General features: G+C 41.8%; 1 protein-coding gene across 1 annotated transcript in view; it reads left to right on the forward strand.

The window, feature by feature from the left end:
* Positions 1-23933, forward strand: part of LOC137802360 (protocadherin Fat 3) — a 61533-nt gene that overhangs the window by 21733 nt on the left and 15867 nt on the right. The window contains exons 8-44 of the mRNA XM_068600163.1: positions 763-973; positions 1889-1960; positions 3126-3262; positions 3810-4085; positions 4247-4457; positions 4566-4780; positions 4982-5140; positions 5276-5397; positions 5537-5719; positions 5832-5946; positions 6061-6342; positions 6638-6988; positions 7063-7236; positions 7368-7898; positions 8875-9239; positions 9480-9633; positions 10219-10326; positions 10466-10649; positions 10922-11142; positions 11818-12270; positions 12641-12775; positions 12883-13276; positions 14213-14409; positions 15846-15999; positions 16098-16331; positions 16573-16751; positions 18181-18394; positions 18492-18706; positions 19119-19256; positions 19444-19587; positions 19671-19868; positions 20296-20567; positions 20712-21274; positions 21388-21519; positions 21666-21823; positions 21935-22442; positions 23420-23573. Of these exons, the coding sequence (XP_068456264.1) occupies positions 763-973; positions 1889-1960; positions 3126-3262; positions 3810-4085; positions 4247-4457; positions 4566-4780; positions 4982-5140; positions 5276-5397; positions 5537-5719; positions 5832-5946; positions 6061-6342; positions 6638-6988; positions 7063-7236; positions 7368-7898; positions 8875-9239; positions 9480-9633; positions 10219-10326; positions 10466-10649; positions 10922-11142; positions 11818-12270; positions 12641-12775; positions 12883-13276; positions 14213-14409; positions 15846-15999; positions 16098-16331; positions 16573-16751; positions 18181-18394; positions 18492-18706; positions 19119-19256; positions 19444-19587; positions 19671-19868; positions 20296-20567; positions 20712-21274; positions 21388-21519; positions 21666-21823; positions 21935-22442; positions 23420-23573 (8513 nt within the window). The remainder of the gene's footprint in view (positions 1-762; positions 974-1888; positions 1961-3125; positions 3263-3809; positions 4086-4246; positions 4458-4565; positions 4781-4981; positions 5141-5275; positions 5398-5536; positions 5720-5831; positions 5947-6060; positions 6343-6637; positions 6989-7062; positions 7237-7367; positions 7899-8874; positions 9240-9479; positions 9634-10218; positions 10327-10465; positions 10650-10921; positions 11143-11817; positions 12271-12640; positions 12776-12882; positions 13277-14212; positions 14410-15845; positions 16000-16097; positions 16332-16572; positions 16752-18180; positions 18395-18491; positions 18707-19118; positions 19257-19443; positions 19588-19670; positions 19869-20295; positions 20568-20711; positions 21275-21387; positions 21520-21665; positions 21824-21934; positions 22443-23419; positions 23574-23933) is intronic.

The following is a 23933-nucleotide window of genomic DNA, read 5'->3' on the forward strand; positions in this document are numbered from 1 at the left end:
ACAACAGCTTTTTCTTTTGCATCTGGCTCACTGATCAGTCGTTCATGCCCATGTGACCTTTGAGCTTGAGGTCAGTTTCAGTGGAGTTTCATGTGTGTCACGAGAGGGGCATAGACAACAAACCAGCCAATCATTTCTCTTTCAACTGTGTTTTTTTTTAGATTTGGGATAACTCTGTTCTCGAAACAAATATTGGTTGAACTAGTGTATTTATGTATTTGGCTCACAGGCTCTGGTCCTAAATGAGCATCACTTATAACAGCATATTGTACAATTACCTCTCCTATAGGTTTTTACAAAGAGGTAGTTGATATATAGTGGTTAATGCTTTCCCCATCTAATGTGAGAAAGGCAGAGCAAGCTTATTGGAAGTCAGGCAAGGACATCCATCCCATTAAACTGTAATTGCTGGAATCAATTTTGAGGTTCGGAAAAAATATTATTTATGGATGGGAGGTTTTCACTGAGGTGTAGGTATAAGTACATCGTACAGCATAGTATAGTTTTGACAATCTGTTGCCACAATTCTAATACAATCTTGATTTTTGCTTGCCCTGAATACATACAGACTAACACAAGACCAAATCCAATGTGATGGGACATCTTTATCACTGTAAATCAACTCTTTTAATTCGTGAAATCTTTCTTTTTTTTCCAATCTGGTTCATTATTGTTTCAGAGTTTTGCTTCAAAGTCATGAATTATTGGCCGTGCATGTGTCAGCTGAACGTGTGATAACTCAGTATTGTTCCCCTCTCTCAGATAAAAGCGGAGGACAGCGGTGATCCTCCATTATGGTCTACTGTCAAACTCCATGTAGAGTGGATTCGCAAACCGGTCCCCTCGGCTGTACCTCTACTATTCACCCAGAGGTTCTACAATTTCTCTATTTCGGAGACAGCTGCTGTAGCTCAGCCGGTGGGAGTAGTCGCTGTGAGCCAGTCAAGTGCGCCTGTCTGGTTCAATATCGTCGGTGAGGAAATTAATGTGTAATACTAATCTAACAGACTAGAGCATAATCCATAATTGTCTTGTTCTTTCATGTTAATTCCAATGCATTTTTCAGGATTTCTAAACACAGTATCAACAATGAACGAAATGATTTTTTCCATGTATGATATTAAAATGTATTTAAATGTATAGATATAAAAAAGCCCATTTGTTTTTTGTATCAGATTTTTGACCACTTGTAATGAGTGCAAAAGATAGTCAGTTAACCTCAAATTGAGGCATCAAGGGATGAATAAAGTAGTTTGAACTAAATTCATATACGTGTCATCTGCATGGTGGAGTATCATAATAATGAGAGATGCTTTTTGGGTCAAACCTGACATAGATGAGCCAGAACCAACACACTTGAGGCAATGCATTTCACAGCATGCAGTGTAAACATTTGCAAAAGTTACAATTCTTGATTAAAACAGCAGGATTCGTCACAGACCTCCAGAACAGATTTACTGTAACCAGGACATATTACAATGAAAAGATGGCTCAATTTATTTTGTATAGATCAAAATTACAATTTACGAATTTGCCTCAGAGGGCTTTAAAATCTGTACACATACGACATCCTCTTTTCCCGGGACCTCACATCGGTTCAGGAAAATGCTATGAAAATGTGGCATTTGGTTCCACTCTTACTGTCTATATCAGTGGAGTGATTGTGCACTAAAAGCATTGAAAGTATGATGATCCTTTTTTCTCTTAAACTTCCACAACCGGACTTGAATATCATCCCTGATTTAATCACATTATCCCAGGTTGACTTTGCAGGGTGATGTATATACTATAGATGATACAGACCTTTGATCACCAGAATATCCTTGACTCCCTAAATATTCATAATCTCTTTTTTTCTGTCCTTTTCCGTCTCTCTTTTATCGTGAAGGCGGACGGCTTTCCAGAGAAACGTTCTACATTCCTCAGAATGCATGTGGAAGAAACTGCTCACTTGACACAGGTCTGGTCAAAGATAATTTTTCTGCACGCCTTCCTCATATGCCTTTGATTTGCCTTTGAATTTAGGACATTCAGGAAATGTACCAGGACCTTGTTTAGCCAAAAGACAGATTGATCTGAGTTTGAAAAACACGCAACACAAAGTGTGTTGTCTTTGCCGAGTCAGTACAGGTGCATACCATTAATTAAGCTGTAATGCCTCTACATTGGAAAGTGAATGTATGGGTTGTCGTTCTTGTGTGCCATAGAAGTTATAGTACATGGGGTTTTGTGCAGGTGGAATATGACACAAACAATTAACCCAAAATTGCTCACTTGTCTGCTGACAGCAATTAAGGCTGTTATCTTAAAATCAGATGAAAACAAGGTGAGTCATCAGTATAATGTATAAAACATTTATATCCGAACGTTTCAAAACCAAGTTGCAATTTTTTTTTACTTCTACTACATATTTTGTTCTGCATACATAGAGTATACTGTATATAACCACATGTTAAAATGTGGTTTTGCTGTTTGTAAAATATGTATAAAAGACCCCTTCAAGTCCCTTCTGACATACAGAAAAGAAACTGTATACTTCTCTTTATTTAGAGACTACAGACTGGGATTTCTGTTTTTCCTAATGCTATGAGTAATTCATAGTGTAATATTGACCAACCTCACACCCGGAAAAAAAAGCCAATTCTTTTGGTTTGCTGCGACTCAACACGCATCAGTGCTTCTGTGAAAAATGTCCAATCAGTATTCATATGCTGAGGAGAGCTCAAGCTCCCAGATATCTCGGGAGAGAAGCTGGAATGAGACGAAGGATGGTACTGAATACCTAACACATATCAATCCTCTCCCTCTCTATAATCAAACATTAAGCCCCTAAACTGTACACTCACTGCCGGTGGAAAAGACCCGGCTGCAGGTTTTTGATCCCCGAGATGGGTTGTGTTTTGGAGTGATAAGACAGATGTTTGTGTGGCTGTTAACAGCTCTCTGACTGCCAAGTGGGTTCAGTGCTACATTGCATTGCATTTCAGTTCATTTTATGTCACGGACCCTCCAGCTCCAGACGCAGGCACCTGGCCAAAACAATTACACAGTAATAACTTAGAGCACCTGAGTTTAACACGCAGCGTGAATACTGATTGACTGAAACTCTGTGTGTGCAATTCCAGGGAGCTTTGACATGCAGTTTGACCTTCAAGTGGGGGTGGGAACTCTAGTTGTGGCCAAGCCCCTGGATGCAGAACTGCAATCTGTGTACAACATGACTGTCCAGGTGACCGATGGGACCAACTTTGCAACAGCACAGGTACGCACAATTGTGATTTGTAATGCATTGGCACTGCCTCTTACACACTCCAGAACCACAGCAAATTAAATTATTGTTACCCCTTCCTGGGGGAGCTTTTTCTTTCAGCTTTCGTCCTTCCTACGCTTGCACTCCCTTTTTTTCTCAAATTATCTCTGGCTGACGATGAAATTAGCTTTTTTTTTGCTCTCTGTTTGACATTTCCTGTGCTCCTGCTATCTTGGCTGACCTACCAGGTCTGCCTTGTAAGGGAAATCCTTGATATCAGTGGATTAATGGGATTAGCCTGTGCAATTAAAGGTCAAGTGATTGTATGCGTAAAAAATGCAGCACAATTACATCCCTCTGAGAAAAGAACTTCAGCCAGCTCAGATTTTTTTACTATTTTTTTGGAGTTAAGAGATTTAGCGTAAACAATGCTGGTATCTCCATCTTGCAAATACAAAATTCAAGGGGTAACACTAGCAGGGTTTGCATCTAATGTACTGACCTCACTTTGACTCTGTACCTACCTCAATGACTCTCCCTCTGTCACTTTGTCACTCAGGTGTTTATCCGTATACTGGACAACAACGACAACCCTCCGGTCTTCTCACAGCCAGCCTATGATGTCAGTGTCTCAGAGGATGTATCGGTTGACATGGAGCTTTTGCGGGTTAGAGCGTCAGACATGGACGAGCGTGCCCGTTTGAGCTTCTCCATCTATGGCAGTGTAGACCCAGTCAGTATGAGACTGTTCAGAGTCAATCCTGGTACAGGGGTTGTCTACACTGCAGACAGTTTGGACTATGAGGCCAGAACCCAGCACATCCTCACTATTATGGTGAGGAAAACATATATGCTTCTGAGTGCCCGGTTGGCTATTGCTTCTGCATGTGTGCATTTCCTCTTGGCAACTGTGCCTGCCTTAATTCATTTTGGCAGATTTCTTTAATTTATGCTCACTTACAATGCTATCCATATGCATCTCTCATTTCACTCCAGGTCAAGGATCAGGAGTTTCCATTTAACCGTGACCTGGCTCGTATCCTGGTGGCGGTGGAGGACTCCAATGATAACATCCCCTACTTCACCAGCACCGTATATGATACTCTAGCCTATGAGTCATCTCCCATAGGCACTTCTGTACTACAAGTGACAGCCTTGGACAAAGACAATGGGATTAATGGGCAACTCACTTACACTATGGAAGCAGGTGTGGATTCAATTTCTAAGGCTTTGTCAGAGGAAAACCATTTGGGATTCAAATTTGTTTTTTCGTATTTACGAGTAATGTTTTCTGTAACTTTTCCACTACTTTTAGGGAACACCGGTGGTGTGTTTGGAATTGATAATGCCACCGGCCTTATCTTCATTGCCAGGGATCTGGATATCACTTCTGTGGGCTTTTACACTCTCACTGTGCGTGTCACAGACAGTGGATTTCCTCCATTAATGGCCACCGCTTCAGCCCGCATCTCCTTGATACTCTCTGACTTTTCCCAACCCAAATTCTCTCAGAATGAGTATCAGGCTGAGGTAAAGAGTGAGATAGAAAACTTAAAGAATAGGTGCATGGGGGAGAGGTGTGGGAAGGTAGAGTTATATGGAATAAAGAAATGCTGGGATGGGTGGATGGTAAATCTCTAGATACACAATAAATGATTATCATCGCTGACATCGTGCACATAACTCGCCAACTTGCGTAAAATGTTATAATCGATGTCTTTGCATTTACAGATAATGGAGAACAGCACTATTGGAACACATGTGACCACTGTTAGTGCCCTCAGCCGTTCAGCTCTCATATACGATATCAGCAGGGGCAACGAGGAGCACTGCTTCTTCATCAACCATCATACTGGTGTAATCACCACACGTAGACTTCTTGACTTTGAGGTTTGCTAATGCTTCTGTTTCAGCTAGAAAGTGTATAAATACTGTTTGCCAAAGTTCATTGTTGACAGAAGGCGAGACACAAGAGTGGAATTTTAAGGTAGCACTTTTACTCTCTGCATAATTGTATTTCGGCAGCAAACAACATCCTACTTTCTGGTGGTGCATGCCCTGAGCATGGCTGGAGTGGAGGCCAGCACCACTGTCATCGTCCAGGTGGGGGATGTCAATGATAGCCCACCAGTCTTCCAACAAATCAGGTATCAGTGGTAGTCAAAGAGCTATTGCACTGACATTCTGCTATGCTGTTGGCTGAGACGTGTTGAGGCCCGCCATGTCATTTTCTGGAGTGATTTAAGTATAGCTTTCACAGCAGTATCCTTTTTTTTATCCGAGCAGGTATGTGGGCGCAATCAGTGAGGCTGCTCCAGTCAACAGCGTGGTCTTGGGAGAGGATGGTAACGCTCTGGTCATCCAGGCGACGGACAGAGACCGCAATCACAACGCCTTGTTAGTGTTCCAGATCGTAGACGAGACCGCTCGTATGTTTTTTAGCGTGGACTCTGGGACTGGATCAATTCGGTAGGTGAAACCAGACCAAATGCAACACTCTTCAAGATGTTCAAATTCACCTTCATTTATATATCCAATACTTTCTGATCTTCTTCTTATTTTAATATTTCTTACATTTTAGCACTATTGCCAGTCTGGACTATGAGACCTTCTCAGAGTTTCTCTTCCAAGTTCATGTTAGAGACAGTGGTCAGCCTCCGCAGAGTGCCGACAGCCCAGCAGAGGTTGTTATAAAGGTAAGTATCTGCCATATGAATCAGCTTTTACTGCTTCATGAACCATTATTGACTCACTTTGATTCTTGCATTTTATTTGTGGACATTATTTTCACTCTGGATACAACGTCATAGGTGATCAACATCAATGACTCACCTCCAAAGATGTTACAGGATACTTACGAGACAGTACTCCTCCTTCCAACCTACGTGGGTGTCGAGGTCCTTACAGTTGAGGCTTTTGACCCCGATATGACATCTAACCTCACCCTAAACCCTGACAAGTCCATAACCTCTATGCTAGCTTACTCTCTGGTGGACAGCAATGTGGAGCACTTCTCTGTGGAGCGATACACTGGAGTTGTGACTGTCATCAATCAAAACCTCAGCAAAGACCGTTACCGCTTTACCGTGAAGGTAAGAGATTGACTACATGTGGTAAGTGGACATAAAACATACATATAATGTTAATGTGTCTTATCAAGCTTTGATTAAAACCATGCAGTTGGCTTCGATTGGCTTACGTTAACGTTTTCAGCACAGGGATAGATGCAGAATTGTGCACACAAATCTCAGAAGTTTTCAGTGTCTTGAGTACTACAGCTTGTTGACGCAGAGTTTTCAGCATAGGCAGAGAAGTACTTGCTTTCCCACTCAGTGCTAAGGGTCTAACAAGGCACTCTTACCCTTCGGTATTTGTTTGCTTTAAAAGGTATGGGACGGGCGTTTCTCCAGCATGGCGACAGTCACAGTGCTTGTCCGAGAAGCTATAGACAGCGGCCTTCTCTTCACCTTCCCGGTCTATTCCGCCTCCATCCGAGAAAACATACCCAATGTCACTTTAGTGACTGTTGTCAACACAGTCGGCCACCGTCTGAACGAACCATTGAAGTACACTCTGCTGAACCCCAGTGGACGCTTCAGCATCCGGCCGACCTGTGGAGTGGTGCTCACCACTGGTGTGCCTTTTGACCGGGAGGTTAAGGAGAGTTACGAGTTGGTGGTGGAGGTCAGCAGAGAAGATGAGATACTGAGGGTGGCGAGAGTGACTGTGCAAGTTCAGGTGGGCGTCTCTTTTTATTCTTTCTTCACACTGACCCATTTTGGATTTTTGGAAAATAATCGTTCTTTGTCTAGGTGGAGGATGTGAATGACAACGCTCCAGAGTTTGTGAACCTCCCCTACTACGCTGCAGTGCAGGTGGAAGCAGAGCCAGGGTCAGCTATTTTCAGGGTATCAGCCATTGATCAGGACTACGGTCTGAATGGAGAAGTGACATATACTCTCAAGGACCAGCATAGAAACTTTCTGGTAATTTGACACTTTCCTCCTATTAAATGTTCCCTAAGTATTAAATGGTGGGCTATCAATTTGATAATCCATGGATTTGTACATTGTTATGTTCTTCATGTTACAAACATGTATGTATATATTTCATGCAGGTGAACCCTTTGACAGGAGAGCTGACCTTAAAGAGGGCCTTTGAGGCAGACTTATCCAACGCAGAGTACAAGGTGGTCCTTGTGGCCACTGATCGTGGCTTCCCCCCTCTGTCCAGTGAGGTGGAGCTGCCCGTTACCGTAGTAAATAAAGCCATGCCCGTGTTTGACAAGCCCTTCTATGGCGTCACTGTCCGAGAGGATGTGGCCGTCTCCACCTCTGTCCTGTGTATCAATGCCACCAGTCCTGAAGGCCAGAGCGTCATTTTCACCATCACAGATGGAGACCCTTCCCTCCAATTTGACATCGGCTTTGACACAGGAATTATCAGTGTGATTTACCTGTTGGACTATGAGACCACGCAGTACTACAGGTTAACGGTAAAGGCCACAGATACTCTGTCTGGAGCCAGGTCTGAGGTTGATGTGGACATTGTCGTGCTGGATGTGAATGATAACCCACCACTGTTTCAGAACACCTCCTACTCCGCTGTGCTCACTGAGAACTCCATGATCGGAACGGCCGTGTTACAGGTGTGTTTGTGTGTGTGTGTGTGTGTGTGTGTGTGTGTGTGTGTGTGTGTGTGTGTGTGTGTGTGTGTGAGTGTGTGTGTGCGCGCGCGTGCGTGTGTGCGTGTGTGTGTGTGTGTGCTTGTGTGTCTTGTGTTCATTGAGTGAGTCCATTGTGTACTCTTACTCAATAATTGTTTACACTTAGAACTCACTTCAGCAGTCTTGCAGCAGCACATAAATATTATATGCCAAATCATTTACTTATGAAAAGAAAGTGGGATATTTCTCTAGAAATTTCCCAATGGAAGCTCTTAACCTTTAGCGAATAATCGACCAGTGCTGTTGTTGCACTGAGGAACATATTTGCACAAGATCATTCTCAGACGCTAAATTATTGAATTCATTGGTTTCGGAAGCAATTTTGTACAAGTTCAACTTAAGGTAGCGTCATCAAAATATAATAATGGCCATATTTGACCATATTGCTGAAGTTTAGCAACAATCACGAAGACAATTTAAGAATATTAGATGAAATGAATGTTTATCATTCCTTAAATTGCACATGTAGTATTGCAATATTGGTCACCACATAGATAATGCATTGTAAATACATGTTTTTTCATCACTCAGTAGCGCTGGTGGGCTGATTGAACAAAATTAACTTTTTGTTGTGAGGAAAACCTAGTTATAATTATATTTTGTTACTGCAATTCAAAGCAATTGATCAAACCAACTTACTCCCTCTACCGCAACATGAATATCACACTATTTATATTATTTTCAAGTATTGTACTTGAACAAAATTATATTGCTGATACCAGACAATATTTTGATATAGTTTTAGATGCAGTATCTCAACAAAAAAACAGAACTTTATTTCCTCTTTTCTATTTGGTGTTACTGCGTGTAGCTATAGTGCATGTCAGGGTGAGCAAATCTGACCATATTCTGAATAGTGCATGAGGGTGTTCAAAGTTTGCTTTTACTCTCCCTGTAGGTGTTTGCCCAGGACCAAGATTCAGAGAAGAATGCCCTGGTCATTTACCAGATCCTTTCTGACATCTACAACAGCACCAACTACTTCCACATTGACAGTAACAGCGGATTGGTATTCACGGCACGCCTACTGGACTATGAGCTCATCCAACGCTACAACTTCATTGTCAGAGCAACAGACAGTGGAGACCCTGCCCTCAGTAGTGATGTTAGTGTCACTGTGACTGTCTTTGACACAAACGACAACCCACCTAATTTCAGCCAAGCGCTGTACGAGGCTTTTGTTAGCGAGCTGGCCCCCCGAGGACACTTTGTGACTTGTGTTCAGGCGTCGGATGCTGACATCTGTGATGCTCAAAGGCTGAGGTAAAAGAAGCTTTATAAAGTTGTGGGTGTTTTCTCTGTAAATTGATGACTAAACCTTTCAGTCCACTATGTTTTACAAAAGCTTATTTCCTTATAGGCAATCTAATTGTTGTGTTTTCCATGTTCTATTTGTCTTTTTCTCAAGCCCAAGCAACACAAGTGGTTATTTTTAGCAGCCTCTAATTGAAATATTATAATACAACATGAACACCATTGCACTCTTTTTTGATTTACTTTTAGATACAGTATTCTCTCTGGGAATGAGAAAATGACTTTTATGATGGAGCCAGATACAGGGGTGCTCAGTCTGTCTAACAAGAGGAGACAAGGCATGAAACTCTCGTATCAACTCAATGTGTCTGTGTCAGATGGAGTCTTCACCAACACTGCTCAGGTGAGACAACTTGCAATTTAGTTCCATCAACAGATTTGCTCTCTCTTTTTTTTTTTATTTTTAAACCTTTGCAGTGTTTATACGTAGCAAGCCAAATAACCTTTTATAGCAAGCAATCACTTCAGATTTATCACAAACACTCCCAGCTGTCCAGTATGGCTGTTTACCACTGAGCAGCTCTGCAGTTGGAGGTTAATGTGTGTTCATGTCATATTAGATTTATTGTGAGAATAAGCTGCCAACTGGAAAAAATGTTCACATCTGTCTCGTAATAGTAATTACAAGTGGGCTCTGGTACCCCATAGCTTGGGTATAGTCTATCATATGTCGTAGCAATAACATAACACCCCATTCTTTCGCTGACATGATGTGAACACGGCGTAGCTCCACAGCGAGTGTGTACAGCTGTATCAATCGCCGTTTGGTCTCAAGCGTGTCTGAGGCTCTTACTTTTGCTGTGCCACTTTCATGTAATCATGTTTGACAAATCAGTCGTTGATGATTTTTGTGATGGCTTCAACTAAATGTCAGCAGACATGAGGATGTTGACGCGATGTGGATTATAATGATGATGGTGATCCCCAGGTGACTGTACGTGTCCTGGGAGCCAACCTGTACAGCCCGGTGTTCAGCCAGAGGTTCTACCTGGCTGAAATCCAGGAAAATGCCCCTCCAGGGTCAAAGGTCATTCAGGTAAGTTATCCATCTTACTACTGACTCAGTATTGTTTCAACCAGGACATTTAATAGAAAACTCCCTCCATGGATGATGTTATAGAAACTGTTAATGACCATTCTGACATTATTTTCTGAATCTCTGTATGGACTTCTAGGTTCGTGCAACAGATGAGGACTCCGGGCTGTTTGGCCAGATCACCTACTCCTTCATCAATGACCTGGGAAAAACTCAGTTCACCATTGATGCAGATGGAGTCATATCCACCGCTCAGAAATTAGATAGAGAAAATCCTCTTTACAAGGACATGGTGTTGACCGTTATGGCCCTGGATGGTGGAGGTATTCCTGATTCCCTGATAAAAGCAATCGTCACATCCGCCAATATAATACAATATCTACATACACACAAGTCCTACCTCTTAATGTGACAGATCAAAGCCAACAAACTGAGCATTCATGAATATTTAAGCAGACAGATGCATTACATTTTAACATCCAGAACTACAGTTAATGAAAGAGTGTACCTTATCGGGCAAATGATGTCTGTATTAAAACGACATACATTTGACAAAAGCTTACGCAGACATTTATGTTTATTACTATTTTTTCAGGCCGTGCTTCGTTTTGCACAGTTCGAGTGGTTCTGGCTGATGAGAATGATAATGCCCCTCGGTTCAGAGCTGTTGAATACCGTATGAGCATCAAAGCAAATGTTGCCAAAGGATCCCTGGTCACACAGATCCAAGCCTCTGACACTGATGCTGGGTCGAATGGGAGGATCACCTACTCCCTTTACAGTGAGGCACGCCTTTCACTGGTTGATGTGCTGGAGGTAAGCACGTTTATGTTTCTGTATTTTATTTAAAAAAAATACTTGTGCTAGATAGCTGTTTGCTTACTTTTAATAGAGCTGCACACATACTCTCAGTTCAGTCTAGGAAAAAACAAAAGTCTAACCAGATCCAATCCTAAATAAATGTATTTAATTAATTAGAGTAAACTCATAATGTATGCTATAACCCTGATTTTCCATAAAGAGATGTTCTCTGACACACACTCCCTGTTTCATTGGATTAGCAGCCATCTGTTACTGTAATTATACATTTTTACTCATTAAATCAAAATCAGTTCCATTAAGATTGATGCCTCGGTCAGTGTTGGCTGTTCCAAAGGGAAACACAATTACAAGCCATGAGTAAATAAACAACAATTACTGTAAATTAAACACAAAACTGTGGTCTAAATGGCTAATATAATATGAATGAATATAAAGAAGGTAGAAGTAGCATATCAATATTAATAGATACCAAGTGCAAGCTCATCACATACGGACAAATAAAAGAGAGACAAAAGACAAGACCTAATTCTAACCAGTGCAAGCCATTAAAAGAAAATAGTAGGAACCTGTTGGTTTAAACACAGTTGACTTCAGGCTGAGGTACAAAGAAAAATTGAGGATTATTGTCTCAAGTTGATTTAAATCACATTGTGTTTTTCTGGTGAACAGGTGGAGCCAGATAGTGGTTGGATGATGACTAAGAGCACCGTGGACCACCTCCAGGGGACTGTGCTGTCCTTCTTTGTCAAAGCCACAGACTGTGGTTCTCCCGCTAAGCACTCCCTGGTGTCTGCCTTCATCCACGTCGTCCCACCGGATGCTTTTGTTCCCTCCTTCAGTCAGCCTCAGTATTCCTTCACCATCCCCGAGGACACAGCAGTAGGAACAGCTCTTGGGTCTGTGTACATGGCCCCTGGACAAACAGGGTTTTTCACTGTAGTCGGAGGAGAGACGCTCGACAGCAACAAGGGAGGGACCTTCTTGGTGGAGAGGGAAACAGGTCTGATCCGTCTGATCAAGCCACTGGACTATGAACTCATCAGCATCTTCTGCTTCAAGGTTGCGGCAACAACAAGACGAGACCTGATCGAGTCTGTCTCCACTGTAGACCTGGAGGTTAAGGTTGGTGATACAGTTAATTAGAGTCAGTTATTTTCATTTCACTTTAATTTAACACAAGTGATTGTGTTAGGGACCACACATAGCCCATGCATAAATATGATCACGGATGTTTTAACACTGATGAGAGCGACGCACGTTTCCAAAACAAGGACAATCTCAAAGAAACGTGCATGTGTAAATACTTGAAACAAAGAGCTGCATTGTGTCAAAGCTTTTGTTGCAGTTGTGTAACGTGTAATACAATTTAAAAATGTAAATGGAATTTAATGCAATTGAAATGCCATATTCATTTTTAAAGAAATCTGAGAATGAGTGGATTTTCATTTTAGACTTTGTTAGACTGATTCAGTTAAGATTTGTCATGTTGCAGGTCCTAGATGTGAATGACAACAAGCCAGTGTTTGAGACTAACACCTACGTGGCCACAGTGATGGAGGGGATGCCGGTAGGAACAAGAGTGGTCCAAGTGCGTGCGCTTGATCCAGACTGGGGCTCTAATGGTCAGGTGTGTGACAGCAAGGTTTAGCTAAGTTTGTCTTTTGGGTTTTTGCTCTGCAGTTGGTTGTAGGCACTTTTAAAAAGCAACTACCATATCTTTTCTTTACATTACAGGTAACATACAGCCTTGGATCTCTGCTCACCTACAACTTGGACTTGACAAAAGACGCTCGCTCCGTCAGCGGCCTCATCACTACGGGTTCTGTCTTTGCTATTGACAGTAAAACAGGCTGGATTACCACAGTGAGTCAGATGGACCATGAGGCCTGCTCCAGTTACAGCTTTGAAGCAGTAGCCTCTGATCTGGGGGAGTTACAGTCGCTGTCCTCCACCACTGTGGTAACCATCACTGTGTCTGATGTTAATGACAACCCGCCGCAGTTTGAGAGGGAGCTGTACCGGGGAGCAGTAAAGGAGAGCGATCCTCTCGGTGAGGTGGTAGCTCTTCTAAAAACCACTGATCGAGATGGCACAGATCAAAACCGCCTCGTCAACTTTTACATAACTGGTGAGGAAATTAAGAAGAATGCTGACATATTATAATTCAACCCATTCTGCTGCAGTAATTGGACCTCATGCAGTGAGATAAGGGGGTGTCGCATATAAATTATACTCTGGCCTAATGGGGTGGCTATTATTAAAGGTCAACATTTTTTATGAATTTCAACTCAAATGTCGAGCACAACTAAACATTTAGTTTTAATGTTTCCTTTTGATTTGAATATTTAAAAGGTATGCATGATATAAGAACAACGTTAAGGAAGGCAGAGAAAGCCTGTATATTCACATGACAAAGTATTTTTGATTTAATATATATATTGTGCAATGGAGCCAACGAGCCCTCTAAACTTATGCTTTCAATCATTCTTGCAAAGTATATGAAGTTAATAAATTAGATGGATTTCCAAAATAAGAAGTGCTCCTTCACAAACTCACTCATGACTTTACGAGGTCATCCTTTTTATGGAAGTAATAAAAAAAAACTCGCGAGGACTCTTCCGCAAAACTGTCACCTTGAAACTGAGCGTAATGTTTATCATTCACATAACACTGTCTTATAACTAAGGATGATATATTTTGGCCTTGTGTTTTGGCATTTCAAAATACTGATTGGCCTAATGGAACTGTGTTCAAATGAAAGGTCAATCTTTTTTTTTTACTTTCAAAGGCCATTGCTACTACACCACCAGCTTGGTTTACGCTGTGATGACAGATGTTTGTTAATTCCGCCAAAGGGTACCCGCATCATCGTGTGTGTGCGCATGTGTGTGTGTGTGTGTGTGTGTGTGTGTGTGTGTGTGTGAGTGAAGGGTGGGGAGCTGATGCTTATTCTTCCCGTGAATGAATAAGACTTCTAGTTTCTTCAGTTGTTTACAATACATCTTCAACTCTGTCTTTGCCGTGATGTGCCAGCGTTATAATCCTTCATCTGTTTAATTTCCAGGGGGAAACCCGCGGGGCGTGTTTGGCCTGGCACTTGTGCAAGGAGAGTGGAAAGTTTATGTGAGTGGTCTGCTGGACCGTGAGCAGCAGGACTGGTATATGCTCAACATCACAGCCAGCGATGGCCTATATGTCGCTCGCACTGCAGTGGAAGTTACCGTCATCGATGCCAACGACAATAGTCCCATCTGCAACCAGGTCAGGGATACAGGCAAATTGAGATGGGTAAAAAAAAAAGTGCAAACAAATATGGAGCAGACTGGAACATAGGACGATGAACTATTATTTCTCCTGTTTATGATTTATGATATGAATTGCCTTTATCCGCTGTGTGTGTTCAGGCTAAGCACGTTCCAATCAAAGTTTTGTCTAAAAATAGCAAAAAAACCATCCCTTTTAATTAATTGACATGATAAAATAGTCAATATATAGTAAATGTTAGTGAAAGGGCAAGTCAATTATATAATTATTATGATTCATTATATCATGCAAAAAACTGAGGACAGCAAACAGTAACTGCACATTTTAAAATACTGTTTTAATGTTTACACTTGCATAATACATATTTGTATTTATGATTTTGTAAAAACAGACAAAATCTGGAGTTCTAGCAGAACAAGATTTGTTCAGTAGAAATATTGATACCAAAGTATACCAAAGTGTGAACTCAACATGGATTGATTCAAACTTAGCATCCTTCTACTTTATTTTAGGGACTGTTCTGTAACTTTGGGTTTTACACAGCTTTTATGTAGAATATGATTACATTTTACCCAAATATACAAACGATAATGATCTCAAAATTAAATAAATGAAACAAATTAATGAATCAGTGATAAAAACATTTTCTCAGTGGGCCAATTCCTACCTTTTAACTTCTTAACTAAAATGAGTGTGAATGCTGTGGCAAAAGCTGATCTATAAAGGGAAGATAATTGGGCTGCGCAATCTTCTGAGAAAATCCCTCTTCATTTAGAAATACTATCATTCCTTATATTTCACCCAATTAGTTTATGACTTTCCTTCCCCCTCCAAACTCTTACTGTTTAAAATCCCCTGTCTCCCTGTTCTCTTCTTACATTCTCTTTGTCATCGACAGTTAGGCCTGTGGAGTATCATTAAATGTATCTCAAGACAAAGACTCACACTACAACTATAACATTGTTATAGTGGTTGTTGTTTTTTTTTTATAAAGAAATGCTTTAGTTAGTTTCAAGTAGTGTATTCATCAATTGCAGCAATAATTGTTTGATGGACATTCTTTTATTAGTTTTAAATATGCATATTAGTTATTTTCATCCTCAATTAGTTATGATAGTTTTTCTGATTGTCATATCATTTCAGCTATATGTATGCAGCACAAAAGCAGCAGGGTAGACTCACTGCAGTAGTTTTCCCATCGTGCTGATGTGATTAGGGTGGTAGTGAGGTCACAAAGTTATTTTCTAGACTCCAAGTGAAGACAGGGTCAGAAAAGGGCATTAAACTCTTCTTTCCATCACCAGGGATAGGCTGGTGATGCAGCACCAAACAGTTGAATGTGATTTTTGATGTCTTCAGCAGAACTTTTTTTGTTTTGTTTTCAGACCCTGTGGTTTTATTTTGTTCTTGTATATCTGTGTGTGCTGTGCCAGGCGGTGTATAGTGCCTCTTTTCCGGAGGACATTCCCACTAACAAGGGCATTCTGACAGTGGGTGCAACAGATGCTGACTCAGGCTCGAGCGCTGAGATCCAATATTCACTGTTTGGCATCGGGGTAGAAGATTTCTACATGGATGCAAACACTGGTATGTTCAATTATCTTTTTCCTTTTCAAAACAAAAAATATGTCTCAGATCAAACATCCTTTCTACAGCTTTATACCCCTCTCCATTTGTGTTGTAAGGTGAAATGCGTACGTCCACAGTCATGGACCGTGAAATGACACCCACCTACAAGCTCATTGCCCAGGCAACTGATGGAGGAGGGCTGTTCTGCCGCTCTGATATTTCTCTCAAAGTGTTGGATGTAAACGACAATGCCCCGTCTTTCTCCTCTACTCATTACCTGGCCAGTGTATATGAGAATGCCGCCCCCAAGGCTTTGCTTACCCGGTTGCAAGCCAGTGACCCTGATGAAGGTGAGTCAATATGGTGTTATCAACTGGATTTGTAACCACGATGTCTCTAAGCATTTAAACTTGACTTGTCCTTGAGAAACATTTTAGAAACTAATTATTCCTACCAAAGAGATTCCCGACAGCTGTTTAATAAGGAAAAGAGACACCAGATCATTTAGATACATGTACAAAATGTATGTGATGATGTAATACAAAAGAAAGACTACCAGATTGGGAAAGATGTGTTTTCTATTTTCTCCAGGTCTTAATCGTACAGTAGTTTATTCGCTGGTGGATTCTTTCGAGGGATTATTTTCCATTGAGTCGGTTTCTGGGATGGTAATTCTGGAGAAATCGTTAGACAGAGAGAACCGAGACTCCTATCGTGTGCGTATCCAGGCCACCGATCAGGTTGGGCAGCAGGGGGCGCTGTCCTCACAGGTTAGTGGTTCTAGTGACACATTCAACTGCAGTTGTATTTGTTTGCCATGCATTATTGTATTCACTAAACCTAAATATTATGATTAAGTACAAAAATGATTCACAATCCCCCCCCCAAAAAATGACACTCCGCCTGAAATCGCTAGCTGGGAAAAACAGTACTTTATTGAAAAACAGTCTCTCCAACATTTATATATATATATATATATATATATATATATATATATATATATATATATATATATATATATATATATATATATATATATATATATTCAGGTGATAAATTCATTCAATTAGATACAGAGCAATGAAAACAGAGTTATGCACCAATTACATACTAATTACAATTTAATTACATGCTCATTATTTAAAAAAAGAATATATATATATATATATATATATATATATGTATATATATATATATATATATATATATATATATATATATATATATATATATATATATATGTATATATATACACACACACACACACACACACACACACACACACACACACACATATATATATATATATATATATATATATATATATATATATATACACAATTAAAATGTACACATTAAAAGGTGCATTAGTCAGCTATGGAGTCATCTACCTTGGGCTGTGCAATCTGTATTTCTTTTCATACACATGACTGAGAAAATTCAATGAATAAAAACATGGTGTTTACTGAAAAGATCAGATAAAGAACCTATTAGATTTAATCAAGATAAATTGTTATCAGATTGTGGGACGGGAAAGACAGGGAAGGTGATAGTTACAAACACAGAGTTAGCAAAACACTCACTCGGTTTCTCTTTTCTCGGGTCCTTTTGAGACTGCCAGAACAAGTCAATAGCTGAAAACAAACACCAATCAAAAGTGGGGTCACATGTGATTGTTTTGGAAGCATTTTGTAGCAGTTGGTATCACAACCGCTCAGGTAAAATGCAATAGTTTTAGCTGTAATGACAACTCTAGTGATAGTATTGATTTCAGGAGTATCTGCGCCAGGCTTAATAATGTAATAGCAGTAATATTTTGGCAGCCCACTTGCAGTAAGTGGAACTGGGATCAAGTCTTCTCATCTATGACTCAGTACCATATGCTGCTTGTAGATGCCAGGAAAGACGATTGAGGCAAATATGATAAAGGTCTGATGTCAAGACTAATGCAGATAGAAAGCAGCTAGTCCTGTTATCCATCTCAGCACCTTTCTATTGAACCATTCCTGAGATCAGCCAAAGCATATTTCTAACTTTGAATAGAGTTAACCATCTGAACAAATACTAAGATGTAACCATTTTTTTACCCCACACCCACTGGTAGTTATTTCTAACCTAATGCTTTGGGGAAAACTACCACAACACATGCACACAACTCTGAGGGAGCAATACAGACAAATGAGTTGGTGTCTCACTCAGGTTGATTTGACCATTTTGGTGCTGGATGTGAATGACAACGCCCCAGTCTTCCAGAGGAGGGACTATGCTGTTACTGTCCCCGAGGATGTAGCCGTGGGGACCGAGGTGCTGCGAGTGTTGGCGACAAGCGTTGACATCGGACCGAATGCTGAGATCACCTACAGAATCCGGTCGGGTAACGAGTTAAGAAAGTTCACCATAGACGGAAACCTGGGTGAGCAGAGGCCCATAAGTGTTGTTACTTTCAGGCCTGAATGCAAAACGTCTTCAGTTGAATCCTATATACATGCCGTGCTATGTGTATGTTTAAGGCTCTATTTCTGTGGCTGATGATTTGGACTTCGAGGTGTGTAAGGACTACTATCTCACCATTGAGGCCTGGGACAGCGGGAACCCTCCTCTAAGCACAGCGACCATGGTGACCATTGAACTCATGGATGTCAACGACAACGCTCCAGCCTTCAGTCAGGGCATCTACAACGTGTTGGTCAGCGAGGATGCGTCTGTTGGGCAGACAATTACAAGGGTAACATTCCATTTGTTCCCCATCTTAAGAAAAGACTGTTTGCTGTCCTGGCTCCGAGATGGTAGAATGAGCTCTCTATTGACATCAGGACGGCAGAAAGTCTCTATGTCTTCCACCGCAAACTAAAAACAGATCTTTTTCGACTATACTTTGAATAAAGAAAGTAGCACTTTAGTAGCACTTTAGTAGCACTTACATGGCACTTACTGATAGCACTTTGTAGTTTTGCTTTTCTTGAAAAAGTTGTACTTTTTGATTCTTGTTGTTCTGAGTTTGAGCTCATGGTTGAATGCACTTATTGTAAGTTGCTTTGGATTAAAGTGTGAACTAAATGGAATGTAATGTAATATTTGTCTTTCTAAACTTTTAGTTTTTCCTTTAACTTTTCCTTCACTTTGTGTTTGCTTTTTAGGTTTTGGCAGAAGACCTGGACAGCCAGGTGAACGGGCGAATCACCTACTCCATCTTGAAAGGCGACCGGAGCAACCACTTCTGGATTGACCCGGTCACAGGACTACTCAAAGTCAACAAGCGGCTCGACAGAGAACTCGTAAGGATGCATCCATAAGTACAATATCTCATAAACAATCAATAGTAATTTTCTGGTTCATGAGCACAGAAAGTATGACGCCCGCTCAAGGTCAACACTCCATGAGGTCTCATATTATGCAAGCATAGCAGTGGATGTCACATTGCCTGATACATGCAGATGTGGCTCTCCCCCCCTCCGGCTCCAGGTATCCAGGTACACTCTGTCGGTGCAGGCTTTTGACAGTGGCTCTCCCGCCATGTCCTCCACTGTCACCCTCAACATCGACATATCCGACGTTAACGACAACCCTCCTGTATTCACTCCTCCAAACTCTACCGCCGTCATACAGGTAGACCGTCTATGTGTGTTTGCATGTATTCGTGTGTTTTCGTGCATGGGTCATCTCAACTGCCTCTCTCCCCATACTTCCAGCTAAACCAAGCTGCTGGCACCACCCTGCTGAAGCTGTCACTCAGCGATAAAGACTCCCCTAGAAATGGCCCTCCCTTTGAGTTTCGCATCGTGTCAGGAAATGAGGGAAATTTCTTCTCCCTGGACCAGACTGGAACTCTGAGATCCAACCGTGTGTTCGGCCCTGAAGCCCCCAGAGAGTTCACTCTTGAAATCCAGGTGAGAAACGGGTGTTTTGGTTAAATCAAGGAAACCTTGACGGATAAATACACTGTGATATCATGGTTACACACATTAGGCACAAGGAGCCAGCCATTACTCTCGGGCTATCACAGTTTTGGGTTTTAAAGTGACATTATATCAAATAATTTACACAATGGAGACACTATTTACACCCCTCATATTGTGACATTGAAGAAGGTTCTGTGCTTTCATATTGAGAATTGCAGCTATATGACTACCCAGGTTTTCTTTATTGTTATGGTTTGGTTATATCTGCCAGTGGAGCGAGGGTAAACCTTGTAAAATTACCTTCTTATGCCTATCTTTATGCTATAACCATGTTTTCACCTATTCCTCAGTAAGTAATTCTACCCAAATGCACCCAGCAGTAATTGTTTTTGGGTCCTTTTATTTTTTCTCTTAGGCAAGAGACTCTGGTAAGCCAAGTCTTACCTCCTCCTCCTGGATATTTATGAGAGTCATCGGGAACAGTCAGTACAAACCCACCGTCACCCCCCTGGAAATCTTTATCGTCATGGTAACGGATACCTTTCAGGGTGGCCTGATTGGTCAGATCTATGCAACGGACCGCGACCCCAACGACGTGCTGTCGTTTACCCAGAAGCCTCAGCCCATGTTTAAGATAAACAGGCAGGATGGCAGCATTATGGCTCTGCCGGGCCTGGAACCTGGCAGGTACACACACACACACACACACACACACACACACACACACACACACACACACACACACACACACACACCCTCGAGGCTACAAACTGGTTGGTATGTAAAACAAAATGTTTGTCAAAACACAACACATTTCTTTTGCTCTCTCAGATACCAAATGAATGCCACAGTGAGTGACGGACGTTTTGCTGTGATAGCGGACGTGTCCGTCCAGGTCGAACAAGTGACAGATGAGCTGCTGCGCGGCGCCCTGACCCTACGCTTCAACTCCCTGTCCCCGGAAGACCTGCTCGGTCGCTATCTGAACCAGATTAAACTAATTTTGCGGGGACTAGCCGGCTGGAATTGGTCACCAGGTCAACAGGATCCCTTCCACTTACTCAGTGTACAGCCAGTGATAGGGACATCTGACGTGGACTTGCTTCTAGCCATGGAGATGCCAGAGACGTCAGGCAGCGGGAGGACGGGTGGGATCTACTCCCAGCAAGAGTTGTCTGCAAAGCTGGAGGAAGCTGCAGCACGGGGCCAGATTCGAGGTGTCCTTGCTGGGGCAGTGGTGGTGAGCAGCGCTTGTTCTGGGGAGCTGAAGTGTGGGAACAGGGTGTGCGAACAGAGACTGGTGATGCAGGGTGACTCGCCTGTCAATTACAGCACAGAGAGAGCCAGCTTGGTGTCACCGAGGTTCAGCCTCACAGAGACCTGCACCTGCCCCGGTGAGCACTGTACTCATTGATGCACTTGCAATCAAATTTAGACCAGCTCACATTGACGGTGTCCTGTATATCCATCACAGCTGATAGTAATGTGTGTGCCTTTTTCCAAACAGGAGGGACATGCCCCACTCGTGTCGAGCTTTGTGAAGGTCAGTCCTGTCCAGCAGACATGCAGTGTGTCCGTTCTGGTCCTACAGCGCCATCTGTCTGCCAGTGTCGGACTGAGGGACTAGACGAGTGTGCAGGTATGATTTCATCCTTCTTTATCTTTGAAGTTTGGACCTGTGTATATGATTAAGGTAGCCACATTTCAAGAATTTGATAATGTGAATTGAAGCCTTTCACCTTTAACTTCATCCTGTACCTATGTTGATGTTTCGTGCATATGCAGGCCAAACCTCTCTAAGTTTCTCTGGGAACAGTTACATCAAGTACAGAGTGACAAAGAGTGGCCAGAGTGGAGAAATGAGGCTCGGCCTGAGGATCAGAACACTTCAGAGAAGAGGAGTCATTATGTTCACACGCGTTAACCCCTGCACCATGCTGAAGGTAAACACATTAACATTTGGATGAAACTCTTTTCTCTGTTGTTTCCCAATGTCAGATGTGCTCAGCAAAGGGTGTGCAGTATTTCCGTGGTCATTCCTTTTCCTTTCATAGATTGAAGGTGGTCGACTCTGGTTCCAGCTGGACTGTGACAACACCCTTGGCATTATGGGTATCTCTGGCAGACCAATAAACGACGGCCTCTGGCATGCTGTTGTTTTGGAGCTGACTAGGAACTACACCCTCCTGTCATTGGATGACAGCTATGTGGAGCGGCGGCGAGCAGCCAGAGCCCCTGTTCGCCTTTGGCCTCTGGCCCCAGATTCATCCTTTTTCTTCGGGGCCCAAGTGAGGCCACCGAACGGGCAGGACGAGAGGCCGAGCACAGGGCCATGGAGAGGTCAGGCAGGGCAAGAACCGCCAAGAGCCCAGGATGGCTTTCAGGGATGCCTGGGCTCACTGATGCTGAACGGTAATGATCTGCCACTCCAGAATAAGAGGAGCCGTTATGCGGAGATAGCTGGGCTGAGCGAGGTCAAGTTGGGCTGCGTGCTTTATCCAGATCCATGCGTCAGTCAGCCCTGCCTCAACGGAGCCATCTGCAGCAGCCTGTCCTCTGGAGGTCTGTGTAGATGTCAGTGTGAATGAGTGTGGGTTAGTCGTCTTGTGGTATAAATAAATGATAAAAAAAAGAAAGAGATTTACTCTGTTTTTATAGCTTGAGTGTGAGTTTCAGAATTTTTCTTTTTGCCTCATTTTAATTTGATGGCTTGTATATCCAGTATTGACGATCGGCTTGTATCGTTGTTGTATTGTATTATTTAGTCAGTTACCCCCGGTGTGTTAGGGTAAAATTACTTATAGCTAGTTAATTACATTAATACAATTATTTTAGGTCTAACAATTTTTGGAAAATGTATCTTTAATATATGCAAATGAGGCATCATCTTATCAAATGTGAGCTAATTTGCATACACTTTAGTAACAGAAATCTGAACCTTGGATAAAGCCAGGCTCAAAATTATAGTCAACGTTTTTTACTGAAGGACTTTTGGATATCTCTTTGTATCACACCAGCCATATTTTCCTCATGTTTTTAGCGATAAATATTATATAAATCAGGCTATGAATGATACATGAACAAACCCCTCTGTAAAAACCTTTTGCTTTGGTGTGTGTGAGTTCTATTGAAGTGGAGATTTCTGGCTTCTGGAGTACAATGAAAAAAAGGTTGGCCTTTAAAGATATGTGTTGTCCATACATCCATACATTTTGCAAGATACTACAAGGAATTAGAGTAACAACACTTAATATAGTGTTTAAATCACCATGAAACATCCCCAGTTGATTACTTACACATATCTGAATTATATCGTTTAAATATGCAAATGACGTGAAAACTACAAATGCAAAAGACAAAGTGTATTAAAATACACACCTAAATGTGTATTTTGGATGTTAACCGCAAATCTCAAAATTGACCAGTCCATCATATGTTTTGCTTGCTTGTTTTCCCCCTTAGGACAATGGGACATTGTGTGTTCATATGTATCCTTATACACATTATTATTTGACACATTTTGAATCTGTCTCCAACAGGCGTCATGTGCAGTTGCAGTGCTGGCTTCACTGGGGGGCGATGTGAAATTGAGTTGACATCCTGCATGCCAAACCCATGCCAGAATGGTGCGGCCTGTAAGCCGGTCGGCAGTGCATTCCTCTGTGGCTGTGCTCGAGGACTCGGGGGACTTATGTAAGATAAAAGAGTCTGCACACCACCCTCTAAGACCTTTGAGACACAATTTCAGATTATGAAAACAGTTTTGTATGTCCTCAATGCCAGTCAGGTTAGTGTTGGTATAGATACACTCAAACATGAAAGAATGTGTGTGTGACTCAGCAAACACACTCTCACTCATTAGCCCACATTAGCATCTAAGTACCGATTGTGTTGTTTTAGTTGATATTGCGTGACATAAATTAGTGTTTCTAATTGAATTCAATATAATTTGGGTTGAAAAGCCTGTAATCATTCTCTCGCTGGCTTTTTAATTACAGCTCAGTAATTGCCTTTGAAATAACCTCGCTGCTTGTGGGGTTGTTCGATGAAGCC

This window comes from Clinocottus analis, unplaced genomic scaffold (genome assembly GCF_023055335.1).
Source record: "Clinocottus analis isolate CAN_PGR_092001 unplaced genomic scaffold, fCliAna1.0.p SCAF_5, whole genome shotgun sequence".
Taxonomy (NCBI): domain Eukaryota; kingdom Metazoa; phylum Chordata; class Actinopteri; order Perciformes; family Cottidae; genus Clinocottus; species Clinocottus analis.